The sequence below is a fragment of the Thamnophis sirtalis genome, unplaced genomic scaffold, assembly GCF_051295495.1.
Source record: "Thamnophis sirtalis isolate CommonGarterSnake01/CBP01778 unplaced genomic scaffold, rThaSir2_p1.2 scaffold_3, whole genome shotgun sequence".
Lineage (NCBI taxonomy): Eukaryota > Metazoa > Chordata > Lepidosauria > Squamata > Natricidae > Thamnophis > Thamnophis sirtalis.
The window spans coordinates 112,229,835-112,248,043 of NW_028261383.1; the positions used below are offsets into that span (position 1 = coordinate 112,229,835).

Consider the following 18,209-nt stretch of genomic DNA (forward strand, 5'->3'; position numbering starts at 1 on the left):
TTATTCAACTACGAAATTAATTTATTTTATTGTTTTACAAAGCAGGAATGCTTCCTAAGAATATCAATAATGCCTTTTTTCTTTGACATTTTACCTCTTCCTGTGACAAATCCTAAAATAATAATTTACTCATACAGGAGCCAAAAAATTCCTTTCAACTACAAAGATACAGAAATCCTCTGCGGCCTTTAGGGCAACATTTCTTATCAAGCACTTTTGATATTGCTTTATGTCTTCTATTCGTTGAGGTAGAATAGATTCAGATAGCTTGTGAAGTAGAACCCTGATGTACTGGCTTAAATTCTGAAACTTGATCCGTGTGTAGGGCTGTCATCTAAATATATTATAAAGGTTGTTAAAATCACCGAGTTTAATGTTTAAGAATTTATAATATTCTACTTCAATATTCTATGAATAGCCTGAACAGCAGATAGGTAAACATCTAAGGCATGACCTTCAGACTCATATTTAATCCAGGTTTTTCCTCTACTGTTTTAATCTCTGCGTCTTTTTGTTTTTGCTCCTTGCTCTACTTTTTCTAATCAGTGGTTGCTAGAATACAATACAAAAGTGTCGTAACATTTATACTTGGCAAGTGATTCAATGGTGGGTCATGGACTATTGGTTGAAAATCTACAATATGAAGCAGAGTAGACAGAACTGCACCTAAAGGAGTTACATTCAACCTTCAGACTTCTTGGAAGAATTGTTTTTCCTTTCCTACACAATATTAATACTGATTTCCGCCGCCCCCCTGGAAATAACAAACAAATGGGGACAAGAAATAAGTGGGGAAAGAGAAAAGAAAGTTAAGGGACCTGGCCGTACTACAGCTGTTGGTAGATTTCTCTACATGGCAATGCTTTCCTCAGTAAAAATATTCCCAATTTTATTCTGAGGTACCAGTATGTCATCAAAAAGAGAGCATCAAAGACAGAGGCAAAAAAAAATCTTAAAAGACTGATACTAAAGCAACCACTCCATACTCATATTAGTTCAATAGAAGAGAAGCTATCTTAATCAGTTTGAAATAGAAATAAAATCTAAGATTAAAAAGAACTAAAAAATATGTTGGAAACTTGTGTAATTATCTTGGTTGTCTGCAGTCACAGGTTGGAAGGGACCTTGGAAGCCTTCTCTTCTTTAGGCTAAAAATTCCCTGCTTCTTTAGCTGTTCTTCATAGGATTTAGTCTTCACACCTTTCACCATCTTTGTTGTCCTTCACTACACCCTTTCAACATCCCTGCTGTATTGTGACAACCAAACCCGAACAAAGGATTGCAAATGCAGTATAGAACTATTTTATCCGTTCTCCCTTATAATTCTGACCTCGAATGACAGAACGCTGCAGGCTTTAGAACAGTGAATAAAATAAACAGTTGTTTATTTTTAATTGGTATCTTCAGCTTCATATTTTCTGAGTTCAGGGACATGGTTTCTCTTAAAAGGTTAATTTATAAATTGCACCGAGGGCATGAAATATTGACGCATGTCTCACCAGCTTTGACCTAATCTGTAAGGAAGATCTTCACAGAAGAACAGACTCCCACAGAAGTAGTTGATGCCTTACGGTTATTTAATAAAGACTATAAGATCTCTGGATTTAGATGATTGCTATGATCCAGTAAGTGTTTAACTGTACAGAGGGCAGGCTGGTTTAAAGAATGCAGCAATGAATGGGAATACAGTTGGAATTGTTACTAAAAGGTTCTAGATTTTTTTGCATTTCTTTTAAATATTGAGTTTCAGATTCTTACCCTGAATCAAATCCATTTTCCAGATCTATGAGCATTTATGCCGCAATAACGCTGTGCCACAAACAAGAAGGGAGAGTTTCTTTATACTAATATAGTTAAATCAAATTGGAGTAAAAGAAGTATATAATTTACATATATTGGAATCTGTGAGAGTAACTGCTGGGTTATATAAAAATTGAACTAAAATAATTAATTTTGAGAGAGGAACGGAAGACTTAATTTTTTTACATTAAATTTACTATTTTGACATGCTAGTGATAACTAGAGAAGAATAAATTGTTTTTTCCCCCAAGAACCAGTTATTACAATTTGTCTTCAAACCCGAGGTCTGCTAGTGTGCTTGTCCAGCTACTTCCCAGAATAAAAGGAAACCTCTTTCTCTTTTCACTATTCAGGCTGTGTAGAAAGGCTGCCTGGCATTCCGGACACGTATAGAAACTAGAAAGCTCCTTTAAGTAATAATGCAGGGAAGACTCCCTAATCAAGAAAAAATATGGCCTGGCATACTAAGAAGCTGCATCCTGTGAGGAATGCAGCAGGCAGTGGCATTTTAAGTAGATGGCAACGGTGGCGATCAAGTAATATTGAAACACTTGATCATCCTAACTTGCATTTGAACTGGCTTAGTTCAAGAAATCTTGAACTAAACAGATAGAGCATGTCTAAAGTCTAAAAGACACATAGCTCATTTCTAGAACATTGCAATAGGGCGGTAATATATTTGCATTAACACATCCTAATAACCATGAAGTTTATTTAAGGAAAATATTCAGAGGACTGCTGCATTTTTTATCCTTAAAGGCACACATGGAATAACTTTTCAGCAAAACAAAACACAAAACATGAAGATTTAGGGCTCAGATTACATTTGAATACCTCTGCAGTGTTCAGATGTAATCTTAAATCATCTTGTTAAGGCATTGTGGTAAATTGCTTAACACTATAGTCTTCTGTTTCGTGATGCTAATCATGAAGGAGTTTATGGTTTCTATATGTATTTATTTATTGGTCTCTTTTATTCTTTAGTATATATAAATAAATCAAAAGATAAATACTTTCATATAAATGAAGTTACCAGAAAACTGCTATCAACTGTATAATCACTAATACAAACATTCTCCCTTCAAGGTCCGATTCTAATCTTTAATGGAAAAAGACTAAAATATTATATTCATTTTACCTCTGTTGTACAAAGTGCCATATTGCCATAACTTCCTTTATGGAAATCTACCATTTCAGTATGCAATTTTCAAGAGCATATACTGTAAAGAGCATATACTGCACCTTCCTAAACCATCATGGTCCAAGATACAACAACATTCCAAATATTATTCAAAATGAAATTCTAGAATTCAAGAACATGTCTTAAAAAGAATATACAAATTAACATGTAGGAAAAATGAGTAAATAGATTTCACAAGATTTGCTTAACAAGATTTCCTTAAGGACATCAATCTGAGGAGGAAAAAAATATTTTGAAACTCTTGCTTCTGAAAGCTTTCTGGTATACTGTAAATTACAAATCTGCAAACACTATGAAGAAGAAAGAAAAAACATCTGGAGAAAGAATAAACTCAGAGCAGAAAGAGAATTCCACATAGTAGAAAACTTGCCTTGAGTATGTCTTCCAAAAATTAGAACTTATGACATTATTACGTACCTTTGTTATACTAGCATTTGTGTTAAATGGCATTATTAATTTTATTTTTTTTAATCTCAAATATTTAGGGACTTAGTTGATGATGTATAATTTTCTCAAAACTAAATATTCTATCAGTTTCCTAATTGAAATGACATTTGGACTTGATTTCCCTTGATCAAAGTTAGTGTTACTTTTGTTTCAGAAGAAAGAAAACATTTCTATTTTTTCTTCTAATATAACGCAACCTAACTAGGAATATATTTTTTTAAGTTAGACTATCCCTGCAGTCAAACCACTAATTATATATAGCAAGCTACTAGGCAGGAATGTTCAGAGAAAATAGTAAAAAAAAAAAAAAAGTCACAAGAGGATGGTCATCTTCATCATGACAGCTTCTTGACTTTTTTGACCATACCCTGAGATACCCCCCCCACCCCCCCCACCAGATGAAACTCTAGAAGTAAAATACATTACTACTGTAACAAAACATGATGGAAATGAATAGGCAGCAGCAGCAAAGCACAGTCATTCTAAATTGCAAGTTGTTTAATATGTATGCTCATCTCTGCAGAATATGTGTTCATCTCAAGAATGCTCAGTAAACGAAGGTCTTTGCTCAGAGAAAGGACTTTTTGTTCTCAAGAAATTGCTAGCAGGCTGTGAAGCACCATAACACAAGTCCTGCTGCAAACTAGCAAAGTGAGAAGACGTTGCACTACAGACATAATGTACCTGTTACACATATAGATTCAGAATGCCATGTTCATGCACCATTCTCAAAGTTATACTATTAAAAACAGCACAATGCGCAAACATTTCATATATAAAAATTGGCACGTGAAAAAGGCAAGGCAACACCAGCTTGGTATGTTTTAAGGGAAAGTTCTATTACAAACAGAATACAAATAGCCAAAAAAGGAATACATAGACTATTTATACTACATAAATACCAGTTATAGGAGGTACTTAACTGGTTATTATTGGTTGGCTATATGCATCTCCCATTTCCAGAACATATTCTGTAACTATTTTTAACAGGTCTACAAATGTGTGATATACAAGCAGCGACACATAGTAAGGCACACTGAGACTAAATTGTAATTTACTGAGTTAAGTAATGATTTTATATAAATCATATATTCAATTTTTGTGTGGTGATGCTAGTAGTAAATAATAACTTGGCCAAAACAGCTGAGTCAGCATTCAGCATACTGAAACCATGTTAACTGGTTGTAATCAGCATAGATACATTAAAAATTCTATGATTTATATATTACATAAATTTAAATCAGAAGATTAAGGCGAAGTAATCTCTGTTTTTCAGACTAGATATTCCTCTTCTGCTGCAACAAAGCCAATGATTTTCAGATCTTCTTCCTGGTCTAGTCATTGGTCAGTGACTATTAATGAGAACTAGCATGCAAATATTAAGAACAGATAGCAATTAAGAAATCAGCTACTCACCCTGTGAGAACCACCACAAAATCCATCACATTCCACCCATTCCTTAGGTAGGATCCCTTGTGGAAAGCAAATCCTAAGGCAATAATTTTAATTCCAGCCTCAAAACAAAATATTCCAATGAAGTATGGTTCAGTGTCATCCTAGAAAAGATTATGTAAAAAATATTAGTGACTACATTTTACTCCATATTTGCTTCAAAGACCAATTCCCACCCCATATTATTTTCATTAAGCCCAAAACAGAGGTGTGTTTTTGTGTGTGTTTGTGTGTGTGTGTGTGTGTATGTGTGTGTGTGTGTGTGTGTGTGTATGTGAGAGTTATAGCTTGATTTCTCCCTCTCCCCTACCACCTGTGGACATCCTTGCTATTGTTTACTGTAACTGGGACTGAAGAGTCCAAAATATCTAAAGGACACTAGAGAATTAATTTTGGGGCCCAACTGGTAATATGACTGGCATACAATTACCAAGGAAACCATAGTGAGAATGGCTTACCAGGATCTTACTTTCTGTTTACACCTAGCTGGGCATGAAAATATTCTAAACATTTTTATCCTACTTTGCAAACATGGGTAGGCCGGTCTTTCAAATCCGTTTAAAATCAATCAATTACATTAACATAGGCTTCTATTGAAAATTATGTTTATAAAAGATTGGCACCATTTACCATAGTGGGGATTAAAAGACCATTGGGAGAAAAATAATCATATCACATGATCATATATGTATTTCTTCACTCACTACAAGTAGTCCTCGACTTATGACCACAATTAAGACTGGAATCTTAGTCCTAAAGCAAAGCAGTTGTTAAGTGAGAAGCTCACACGACTGCTTTGCTGAACAATCACAATCTCTCCATTCACAGTATCCCAAGGGATTGGGGAAGACCCTGGGAGGGTTCTCTTTGGAGCTAAAATCCAAGCAAGATTTTTCAGACATTGAGTGGAGAGACACTTGTGTGTAGCCTGCACCATGCCTCCCCCCCCCCCATGCACCCCAGGCATTCAGTGTTCCTTTTCTTACTATGCTGCCTCTCTGCTCAGGAGTTGAAACTCTCCTAGCTGAAATCCAGTTCTGATCTTCAGTTCCTGTGCAAAGAGACACACAAATGCAGCCTACTCGGGGCCTCCCCCACCTGCTTGAATTACCCCATACTCCTTACCTTGCTTGGATTTTAGTTTCCTCTCATCTCTAGGGACTGGCTGAAAGAGTTGCCTGCTGAAGGATCTTAGCTTCCCTCCTCCATGCACAGAAAGAGTACTCCTTCGGCAGGATGCGGAAATGAAACTGGAATCTTCACAATTTGGGCTCCATTAATGCACCCCATGGAAGAAGCTCACTGGCCTCCATGCACAAGGGCAAACTCCTTCTGTACAGTGCAGGAATGAAGCTGAAATTTTCAGGATTTTGTCTATTTCTGCATCCTTAGAAGGCATTCAGTTCCTCTCAGCAAACAGCTCTTCCAGGCAAGCCCCAGAGAGAGAGGGAGTTCCTTAGGCAGGTTGTAGCACTTGCAACCTCCCCTGCCAGTTTCCACACTGACATTCTGTGGAAGTTGGCAAATAAGATTGCAAATAATAATCATATGATTGGTGGCAGGGCATTTGGCAACCAATCATAAGTGTGAACAGGTTGCCAAATACTCAGATCGCAATCACGTGATTCTAGGAGGTGGTGCTGCAAGATTTTGCAATGCGGAAAGGCCATAAAGCACACTGAGGCCAACATGTTTTCAGGCAGTTGTAAACAAAGGGCCATAAATTGATGCTTGTCAATAGATTAGTACAATGAAAGTGGACCAAAATCTCCTCGAAACTTTTGCTTGAAAATTGGTACATTTTCACTTCATGGACAATTCTTATGTAGACTTCATTAGGCAGTACTATACTTTGACATTGGAAAGCAAGCAACTACTGCATTTCGGTTTGGCTCTATTCCTAACTATATACCAGAAATTTTTAGTTGGCAACTCTGGTTCCACATGATGGATGATGTTCATGAAGAAAGATAATTTCATCAAAAGATAGGGCAATTTTACTGAACCTGATGAAAAGGGGGAAGACCTTGACATAGGGCCAGAGCTGATGAAAAGAGGCTGCAGTGTACACAGCTGTGTTCAGACCCAGAAAACTAGGGCACTCCTAAGCAGAGATGCCAACTGAAGAAGGCTACGCAGCTGAATAAGAGCACAAAAATGAAGAGACTAAGGCTTCTTGTCTCCACTGCTATGCTCTGAGTGATCCAAGCCTGTCTTGGGTTGATGGGGCTTTCAAATGGCAGGTCCAATCATAGACTGAACCAGCTCCGTTGATTGGGGCCAACAGGGCCTTTCTTGTACACAGCATATTACTCCTGGCTGGGTGACTTTGCACCTAACATTTATATGTTCTGTTCTGTTCCTTCCCCTTCTATTTTATTCCCGCCACAATCATACAACTCTTGGTGGTATGTAAAAGATAACAACACACACTAAATACAAAACGTGCATTCAAGAGTAAAAGTAAAAATAATGAAATACCAAATAGGGGCATAGCATTTCTATTGCATTATCTAATTATTTAATAAAATTATTGGAAAGCATTCCATATGAGCTGCTTCTGAAGATCAAAAGAGGTGGACCAAGCCTTCTTTCCTAGATAACTTTTTCTAAATATGAAGCTCATGACAGAAAAACACTTCCTTTAGGGCTCCACATCCTCCCCACTTTCCTGTAAAACTACTGGGAAATTGAACTACTCCAAAAAACAACAACACTAGACTGCCACAATGTATTGGCCCAGAGATTACTGAGGCAAATGCATGATCATTATGGGGGCCATGAACCCCCAACTTCTTCCAAACCCAAATCCTGATTTATGAAGGTGGAAATCATCTAACTCAAACAAGTAAAAAAGAGCCAATACCAAGATTAGATCTAGGAATTTAGAATGGATTACTGCAGACAAAGAGTAGCCAATTTACCAAGGATCCCTAGCTCATCTCTATAGCATACCTGGCAATGTCAGGAATAGAAAATCCTGGATCTAGAGAAAAATATCTAAAGAACACTGCATCTCCCTTTTCCCAACCTTAGCAATAAACTTAATATAAGTTCCTCAAACATTCTGGACACATCTTTAATCTTAAATTCAATTCCTCCATGTATTCCATTTTGAATATGTAATTGTATCATTTATTTTGTAGGAATCCATCCATAATGTCACGTTAAAGCTGTAAATGGGGATCTCAAATCACATGTTGTAGAGCTTCAAACTACTGAAAATGACCCTCCAGAGAGCCAGAAAATTTTGCTTTCTACAGTAGAGTTTAAGAAGATAAGAATTATACTCACCAATCGTTCTGACATTGGTGTCTTGTCTCCATCAGGTAGATGTTGCTCCAGAGCAAGGACAATGCAGTTTGCTATGATAGTTGCTAAAATCATGTATTCAAAAGGAGTAAGGCAGGGTTAAGGAAAGACTGATAGACAAGTGGATTTTTAGGCATGATCAAAAAAGGAGTATTCTCAGTATCACCCACTTCTTATGCCAATATATTATATTATGAATTCCATACCTATCAATGGATTCTAAAAATGTAGCTTAGCATTTAGCATTTAGCTTAGAGGTTTAATATCAAAAAGACCCATTTTAAAATCAAATTTCTGACTTTCTGAATGTGTCTGGATATGTATTTCATTGTGCTATCATCATAATTCATTTAGAGACTTTTATTAGGGCACCTGATCATATCATTTCCCACTTTTGATCCTCATATGTTTTCCCATGCTTGATTTTTTTCCCCTTACACATAAAATCCGTTAAGAATAATATAGAAGAATTGCATATTGATTTTTTATCTGTAGCACTGTGTGGGAAGCATGGTCATATCATATTTTCCTCTTGATTTACTGACATGGAAAAGTATTGTATAAGAACAGCCTAATGGACATTAAGCTTGGTGAACTAAAGTCACTACATCCAACTACGAAGAAATACTACTACCTGTTCCAACACACAAATTCTGAGAAAGCTGCACTTAGCTTCCTGCAGAAATTGCTATGGAATAATTACAGCTTAAGGTCATTGCACATTATTATATAGCAACAAACTGAAAATTGCCCTGAATCTTTTAATGTGCTGTAGCTAATACTGTGCGATACCTGATCTCTTCCTTACAGTCACATTTTATATTATTTTTATGTACAGCTAAAAAAGCACCAGGTGAAACAACCCTTTAAAACTTATTAGATCTTGCTTTTCTGGAGATCATTGCCCTTTACCCAAGCATTAACAGGTAATGATAGCAGAAGAGGGGGAGGAAAGGAGGGATGGAGGGAGAGAACTAGCATAATTATCTACTCCAAATTATAATTTGGCTTGAAGTCAATTTATAGAGAATATGAAGATATAGAAATAATCTATACTCTATTTGAATATCCTAGATATCACTGTAGGAATAACAGTAATGTCTTCTCATGCCTTCTTCTTTATGTAGATACCAATGCATATTTTAAAAAGTAGACTTCTCATATTAGAAATTCTTTATTAACAGTAATCGAGAGAAAGCTTAAGGGACTAGCAAATGATTTGTCTTCACAATTGCAGTACTAAATGTTGAAGCTGATCTAGATTATTTGTATTTATCCTCAATCTCTTTTGACAGCATTTAGATGATCAGAAGAATCTGTCTCACTATTACTGTTTTAGAGAGAATAAATATCATAGCAGGTAGCCCAGTACTCCCAATAAGGTTAGAAAAGGGATTCGTAAACTCCTATTCCTGCTATGATTTCATTTCCTATGTATATGGGTATATGTATGTTCTTATATATGTTCATACACAGGGGTGATACTTACTTATCTTCCCTACCGGTTCGCAAATGTGAGCGTGTGTGTATGCTCCACCTTCCGCGCATGCATTTTGCCTTAAAAAGGGCCTAAATGGGATGCCCTAGAGCCACCCGCCATTTCCACTACTGTTCGGGTTAACCGGTCAGAACTGGTAGAATACCACCTCTGTTCATACCTAAGAAATGGCTTCTTGATCATTCATATATATACAGTGTGTATGTGTGTATGAAATCATTTCTTTATATATTCTTTTTTTATATTTTTAAGAGAATTAAATTTTTTTTAATTAATTCCAAAATCTGATTTCAAATCCATCAGGATCTTAGTCTAACTTTTCAAAATCAAAGTTCTGATTACATTTTTTCTGTTTTTTTAATTAAAAAATATGCTTAAACTTGTATTTAAAACGTCTTTCTCCAAGAATTGAAGGGAACTCATTTGGTATGTTCAGACTGGTTGGTCCAAAGGTTCCTAAAAGCTAAAAAGTAGCTAAGAAGCAATTTCAAAAAGTGATTAGAAAAAAAAAGTGTGTGAACTTAGTGGTCTTTCAAATGTGCTGAATGCAGTTTGGGAAAGACGGCTATTCCCTCATCTCCCAGAGCTCTAACTATGCAGAGACTGGCAATCTCTTTGTGAGGAGCAATGGTCTGGAGTAGGGCTGTCAAACTCCCAGCACATGGGCCAGATGCGTCACGTGCTGGCCCCGCCCACACCCGGCTTAGCAAAGGGGGGGGAGGTCCCGATATGTCATGTGACAATGCCATGATGATGTGAGTTTGACACCCCTGGTCTAGAGTATTTGTGGCGATCTTAAGTCTTCTCCTTGCCTGGAGAGAACTTATTGAGGAGCATATCTATTCACTAGCTCTTTATAACATTGCAGTCATCAGTTCTGCTTGTTGTTGAACTGTTTTCCATCTGCCATTTCTTCCCCTGAAGTCCCTATTGTGAGTTCATCCCCTTTCCATGTTTCACAGATACGGAAACAGGAGCTTGAATTTTTGTGGAACTAGATGTAATGAAACTGGCATATTTGTATGTGTGTGAGAACAGAAAACATGTTTTAAAAAACTCATTTAATTATTTAAAACATAGTATAAGAGTAATTCAATCATTTTTAGCACATACCCGGCAACTGTATGAGCTGGAAAATGTGTGTCCACTAAGTGTATTGGAAATATGCTTCTCCTATTTATTCCCTGTGGTTCTAACTAAGAGATACTGGTATTATACCTGTTAAATACATTATGGAAGTGAAGGTCAGTATAACCTTTGTATAGCTATGCAACCACTCTAAAAGCAGTTTCCTGTGATGAATTCTGTTCTGCAGCTTTTTTCTCCTGAGTGATTAATTTATTTAACAGACAGCTGCAGACAGCACTATTTCCCTACCACATGTGGCATTAAATATTTAATATAGCCATTTTTATCTCATCTTTAAGATACAAATCCTTCCAATGTGGGTCATAATAAGACCTGAAACAACAGCAGAATAAAATTTAAAACATGAACCAAGATATTAAGATATGGTAGAATCAAGATCAAGAGAAAATGTTCGTAAGTATTATGGAAGAGTATGATTGGGCAAATATTGGTCGTGCTCCTGGTGAATAAACGTCATAGCTACCATTAATGTTATTCTACTTTTTAGAAAGTACTAAGTAAACAGTAATGCAGCATTTAAGCTTTTTGTACTACAACTGATGTGGAGGCACAGCACTTACATCAGTTAAACTATTTTTTTTAAAGACTTAGGAGTGGAAATGGTGTTAACTGCATCTCACCAAACTATTAGGTATTACATGACATCCTGTATGTCACTTCTGTGATAGCGAAAATTTGCTACTTCTGTGGGATTCTAAGTAGAGGATATACTTAATTTTTTAAAGTCCTGATCAGATGCCACCTTGAAATGTATTTCAATAGTGTTGCTTACAGATTTAGAACTAGATCAGCTACTTATTGGACTATAATCTTAATATAAATACATCTGAATGTACACCATCTTTTTTAAATATAAATTCTGGGATGGAAAGAAAGGGCAGAAAAGCTGCATTATTTGCATGTAATTGTTAAATGGATCTAAGCAGGTGGCAGCATTGGTCAGCCTTGTCTGGACTGAGAAGCTAAGTCATATTGGGATGGTTTAGATAGGAATCTTCCAGTCTCTCAGAGATGTAGACTAAATGGGAGATTGAAAATATGCCAGACAAGAAAAATACCAACAATTTATTAACCCCAATAAAACTGCATGGCTAATCTAGGAAATACAATTATGACAGAACCAAAGGAGATTCAAGGCACACTATTTCTTTTATAAAAAAAGTTGATAATATACTAGTTCAGCCTGTCCCTGCCTCCCCCATATTGGATGGTTCACTCAAAGAACATGTGCTCAGAACAGGGAACCTATGAGAAATGAGCAACAAATAAAAATCCAATAGTTTAAATTTTCTTTACGAGTTTCATATTTATGATTGGAGAATCATGCACCTGTTGTTTTTGCTTACCACTTAACTTTTTACAGCACTGGTTTAACTGAAATTAGGAGGGGTCACATTTGCTGACTGCTGAGTTTTTTCAAAACCTCAGCTGACCTTTTTATTCTCTGTTTGTTTTCAATACTACATTTGACTTATAGACAGAGTGCTTGGAGCCTATCCTAGGGCTATTTGTTTTGCCAGGGTTTTCTTTCAGAGGAGAAATATTATCTAGAGTGTACATTTATTGTGTCCCAATATATGATTTATGACTGTGGCGTTTGCTATCTAAGTGTGTTGCTAGGACCTGTTGTGTGGGAAACAACAAAAGTATCTGAGCGGTATAATATCACTTGTCAAATTTGAATAATGATTTTTCTGTGAGGATTACCTTGTCATTGCAGCTACTGAGCTGAGATTCTTGTCAGTGTTTCTACATAGGGCAGGGAGGCTACACAAAGTCTGACATTTCATGCATTAAGCAGTTGCCTTTTTTCTTTGTTAAGGTCACACGCTTTGTCCATTCAACATGTTGCTCAACATTACAATGTTTAATTATTATCATAGTATTTAATGTCTGACTGGGAGCCAAGATAATCAGTCCTTAGTATTTTCTTGTCACAGCTGGTACACTTGTAGTTGAAGTATGCAGAAATTATAGGATTTTAGGGGTTGCTAGAAAGTTCTGAACCCCCTCCAAAGAGGCCTTGTGTTCTTAGCTTAGCTGTAGCCTGATATAGTAAGAACTTGACTTCATGCTGTGCCAGCATAATAACAGGAAGGGCAGCTGCTGCATTAGTACTACCTAAGGACAACCAGCTCAGGGGAGCACCAATTAGAGAGAAAAAAGGAGCAATTGTCTCTCTTTTGTTTCAGACCAAACACTGATCAAGCAAACACGCACTTTTCTATTATTTTCAAATATAAGAATCACAGAAGTTTTCAAAATACAGTAATATGTTTCCTGTAATTGAATATATCAAAGAGCAGCCTGGGGAGCTTGCTGGATATCATGGCCTACAAAAAGAAATCCTCCCTTTCCTTCTTTTACAATTAAAGTGTCAGCTCTGGGCATATGAGAAGTGAGTTATTTGAGCATCCAGAGTGGTACTTTTTTAAAGGAATATGAATAAATAAGGTTTAGAAATGCTAAAATAAATGGCAGAGGTGTTTATAAAGCATTGATCCTAACAGTCTACAGGAAGAGATGAAAATGGCCTAGATTTCAAAGGAATCAAAGTTTAAATTATTGAAGAAAATTGAAAAATACCACAAGTGTATCATTGTTATTTGTTCCCAGAAACTGCATTATACCCTTCAACTACTTTCCCCTAGAACTAGAGTTAATTTCTCTCTTCCCAGGTCAAACTTCTCCAGGAGGCTAATCCTGCATCTGAACATAAGACAGCATTTTTCAAGGAACCTCAGGGTTTGCTGTCACATGTAGGTCAGGGAGCTGTCAGATAGGTCAAGGACTGGCATTCAAAGCAATTTGAATCCCATTACAGTACTCGCTTTTCGTTTAAAATCTGCCTAGCTCCTAACCAAAAAAAAAACCCGCGTTGGAGCTTTGAATCACATCATCTGCCCTAGAGACTCTCTTCTTCCTCTGTTAAGCTCCCGCGCTCCCTGCTTTTTCAATTCTTGCCTGTTTCTGGAGGCAACCGCCGCCACTTAACGATGGCGAGGAAGGGGTGAAAATTGCTCTTAGCTAGCAGCAGGCCGCCCGCCAGCTCGCTCTCGAAAGTGGAGCAGCGGAGGCAGGCGCTGAAACGTGCCGCTGGGACCAGCCCAGTTCTTGGGGGTTGGGCTGGAGGAGCGGAGACTGCAATGCGCGTCGCCTGACTCCCAACAGTACAGCACCGTCAGCGCTGAGCCACGGAGCTTCGCTGCAGGCCCTTCCTGCCCATTGATTGGCTTACGCGGAAAGAGCCTGAATCAGCGGATCTGGCGGCGGGGAGACGGAGAGCAACTGGGGACGCGGGGGAAATGGACGCCAGAGTCAGGTCCCTCAGCGGGAAGGCGGAATGGACGAGGAGGAGGACTCGGGTTCAAACGCACTTGGCCCCTCACACTCTCCCTCCCAGCCTTCCAGGTGGTCCCGAGGGGAGGGAAACTATCTTGTGCTCGTGGAAAGTCATAAAAAGAGGCGGGCGGGGAATTGGGTGTGTGTGTGTGAATCTGAAATGAAAGGAGTAAGGGAAGAGGGCATTCATTCCTGAAACCTTTTATATCCAGTTATAGCAGCGGTTTGAGCTTTCATGGAGTAACATGATCCGCATCCTTGATAGAATACCACCCCTTTTCTTACTTTTGAGTCTTTTCTTATTCCCTTGCTGTCCACAGAGGCTTTCACACAGAAGTCTAGTCTTGAAAACTGGTCTCTACAGTTCATTCCACAAAGAAATGGCCAGCAGATTAAAAAAAACTCTGCTTTATCATCTGCCCTCCCACTCTTGTCAAGGCTGGTAAGAAACCCAAGAATGTTTTTTAGTTTTCAAACTTCAAAACCTGAAGCTCTAGAAGGTAATGCCCCTTTGTTCACTCACAGTTTGTGACTAATCACCTTCATGTAAGAAAATAATATAAATATACTTAAGCACGGATTAATCTTAACAAAAAAACACATTAGCTGGATTGAAATGCAATGCAGAGAAATTACTGGAAAGTTTTAATGCAGCCATATGTGTTCTGATATGGATATAATGCAGTTGTACATCTCAGGGAATGGGAACTAACCATACATTCATCTTGAGATGTGTAATATTGCCATAGCAGACAGAAAGGCCTGGTATCCAAATGATTGGGGGTAGATTTATGAGTGCACATAAAGAGGAATTGGGAGAGGAGTGGATATGTCCATTTAGCACATCTGTTCCCAAAACCTCTAGATTCAGACCACATCAGTCTTCTGACCACAATGCAATCCATTAAGGCAACAGCACGGTTGACCCAGAAAATGTCATTTATGTGATCGCTTAAGTGATGCTGTTGCAAGATTATTTGTGCAGCTCTCTTGATTTTAGCAGTTTTCCATATTTCAGATTTTGCATAATAGCCCTCTGGGGAAGGGAGGAAATCTAGAGATTGTATTAAGTTTATTGTTTAGTGATCTTGTATTCTCCAAATTAGGAGATAAACAACTGATCTTTTTTGCTGGCACATCTGTTCAATAAAGACAATTTCTGTATTATCCACCTAAAGAACAAGGAATCCTAATAAAAGGAGCTGTAAAGCCAAGCAAAAACATAACAGGTGGAAAAGTTTAGAAACGCTTGTATAGCAAAATCAGTTATTAGGTACCTAACCTATTTTCAACACATTGGCAGAAACTTCAACAAGTCACTCCCATTTGCTTAGCCTGCTTAGCTTGTGATAAAGCTTGGATTTCAAAATTGGGTTTGTAGTTATGTTTGTAGGCCGATCTAAAGGATTACCCTTTACTCACAGCTGCAGGGAGAGTACCAGAGAGAGAAGCTAGACTGACCTTAAGTTAATATTACAAACCGTGTTGATTGGTAAAAGAAACTATCACACCACAACAAACCACATTAATAATAGTTAAGATTTTTAAATGTGCAAGCAGATCTCCATTACATTCATAATCTGCAAGTTGTAACAAAATTAATGGTAAATTTATTGATTTCACCTACCATTTCTGGCAAGCTACTTTTGTTTATATAACCCATTTAGTGAACACATGTTTTGCCTTTTCATATTCATCTTCACTTAACTATCTAAGGCAGGATGTTGTTATTTCTATTTTACAAGGGCAGTGTAATCAATCTAAAGTAAGTCATATTAAACTGAACCAAGATTTCCCAAAATTTAAAAAACAAACCATAACACTATTTAGCAGGGTAGAATGGCCCAAAACATGATCTTGCAAAGTAAAAAAATGCTCAGTTGAAATTTCCCTTTAGCTATGAATTAACTATATAGCCTTAAGGAAGCGACTGAATCTGTGTTTTTCCTTGACAATATGTGAAAAAGAATCCCTTTCATAAAGTTGAAAGAAGTACTAAAACAGTGTGAAAAACCCAGAATATTCTCATATAATAGCACCGTAGGCCAGGTATTTTCCTAGATATGTATTCATTATGGTGGATGTATGAGTTATAACTTTTTATTCAAATTAATTGCCTTTATTGCTATTTCTTCTTTTTTCCTTTCTTATGTGCTAGTGCTTCTGAATTAGAAAAGAAACAAATCTTAAATTCTAGCATGGGTCCTATTAATAATTCACTGGAGGTGGGAAGCTTCAAATGTTAATGGCAATTGTTGTATAAGAAATAACTCATGTTAGTACCATGAATGGATTGTACATTAATCTTATGGATTAAGTCTCTGGTAATGATCGCAGGTTAAGATTAGTGGAGTTAGATGGACAAATGTTTAGATTATTGCCACAGCAGAAGTGATCTGACTGATAGCTGAATATAATGTCCATTTTAAAAAAAAATTAGAAATGGAACAATAGGTAAGGGATAATGTTTTTAAATGATATTGGGAAAGAGAGTTTAACCTTTTCCCTGTCGATTTCAAAAATCAATCAAAAATGATTAAAACACATATTACTGATAAAACATGTAAACAATTGCATGATATTTATATGCCTTGTTGACAGGATCAATAGCAGTGCCAAAAGTGATTTTTCATTAGAAAAAAAAGAGAATAATGCAAGAATCAGTATCTTGTCCTAGTACCATAGACTCTGATCTGAATTTCCTGTTCCTATGATTGCTAATATTTTAAAAAAGATTTATCTCTGTATCTTGATTTTTAGAAATGGGCATACATCATGAAGAAGGGCAGAATTTCAGTAGTATGACCCAATTCGTGTTTCAAGAGCTGAATTGGGATTCTGTTAATCCAGGCAAAAATGAGAAAGAGGCATGTCTGCTAATCCCAGCTATACCATATTAAACTAGATTTATGTATGAGAATTAGTATTTCTAGAAGTTCTTCCGGATACTAAAACTCTTAGAAATCATCATCTCACCCATTCTTTAATTATTTAAATAAGAATATAATTGGAATAAAATAAATTCATATCATTTGTGTGACAGTGAATTCATCAGGTAGAAAGTGACAAACACTGAATAGCCCTTGAGCAGCAAAACATAGCAAAAAACTCCTTTGTCACATCAGAAAAAACAGATCAGATTCCAAGAGACTCAACCCAGCACAGAGCAAAATTCAAATGTTCCTCAATTTCATAAGTTATTTCCAACAATTTTTTGAATATCCAACGAAAAAAAACCCAAGAAAAATAATTAACACAGAAATTCCAACCAGGACTGCATGATTATGTTAGACAATGTAATCTTGTTAGTAACATTTTACCTTGATCATACAGTATATAGTAAGGGAAGTATCATTTAAACTGGTTTGGAACTTAAATTCTACTAAATGTCATGCTTAAATACCATTATTTTGGTAAAAATAGGGTTAAACCCCTTAAGAGCAAGTTGAACAAAACAATTTCCAAAAATATGCTGAAAATGCAGAAACAAATGCCAATTCAACAGTATTCAGAACACTGGGAGGAAGAGATCGAAGTTAGCAAACTGCATTGTACTGATCCTAATACAAGTTTATTTCATCCATTCTTAACTGTAGATTTACCTGAGAAGTCCTTTCTATATGATAGGCAACACTTGCGTAGTACCCTGGCCTGTTCTTCTGACTGAAATTTGACCCTTTTTCTATTCCATCCATTGCTCTACCACTTGGCTATTTAATTTTGGGGGCATTTAACAGTATGACTGTTTTTGCTGATACAGCTATTCCAGATTCTTAAATCCCAATTAACCCTTATCTCTGGCAAGGTACATAGGAAGCGTCACTTGTCTGTAAGTTTTATCATTTAAAAATTTCCAATATTTTATGTCTCTAGCAAAGAGAAGCTTTTACTTTTGCAAACTGTATTGATTTAATCCTAGAGGCAACTGGCAGTAGTCCCAGGAGCTTAATCAATATAGCAGAATTCTACAGCATCTTGCAGCAAACAGCTTTCTCCCTCCCTTCTGAA

At 36.8% G+C, this 18,209-nt stretch overlaps 1 protein-coding gene across 1 annotated transcript in view; it reads right to left on the minus strand.

Annotated features, from left to right (window-relative positions):
• The window catches only part of CACNA1A (calcium voltage-gated channel subunit alpha1 A), a 256,745-nt gene that overhangs the window by 206,014 nt on the left and 32,522 nt on the right, over window positions 1–18,209 (minus strand). The window contains exons 2-3 of the mRNA XM_087709710.1: window positions 8,195–8,300; window positions 4,865–5,004 (exon numbers count right to left, since the gene is read on the minus strand). Of these exons, the coding sequence (XP_087565836.1) occupies window positions 4,865–5,004; window positions 8,195–8,300 (246 nt within the window). The remainder of the gene's footprint in view (window positions 1–4,864; window positions 5,005–8,194; window positions 8,301–18,209) is intronic.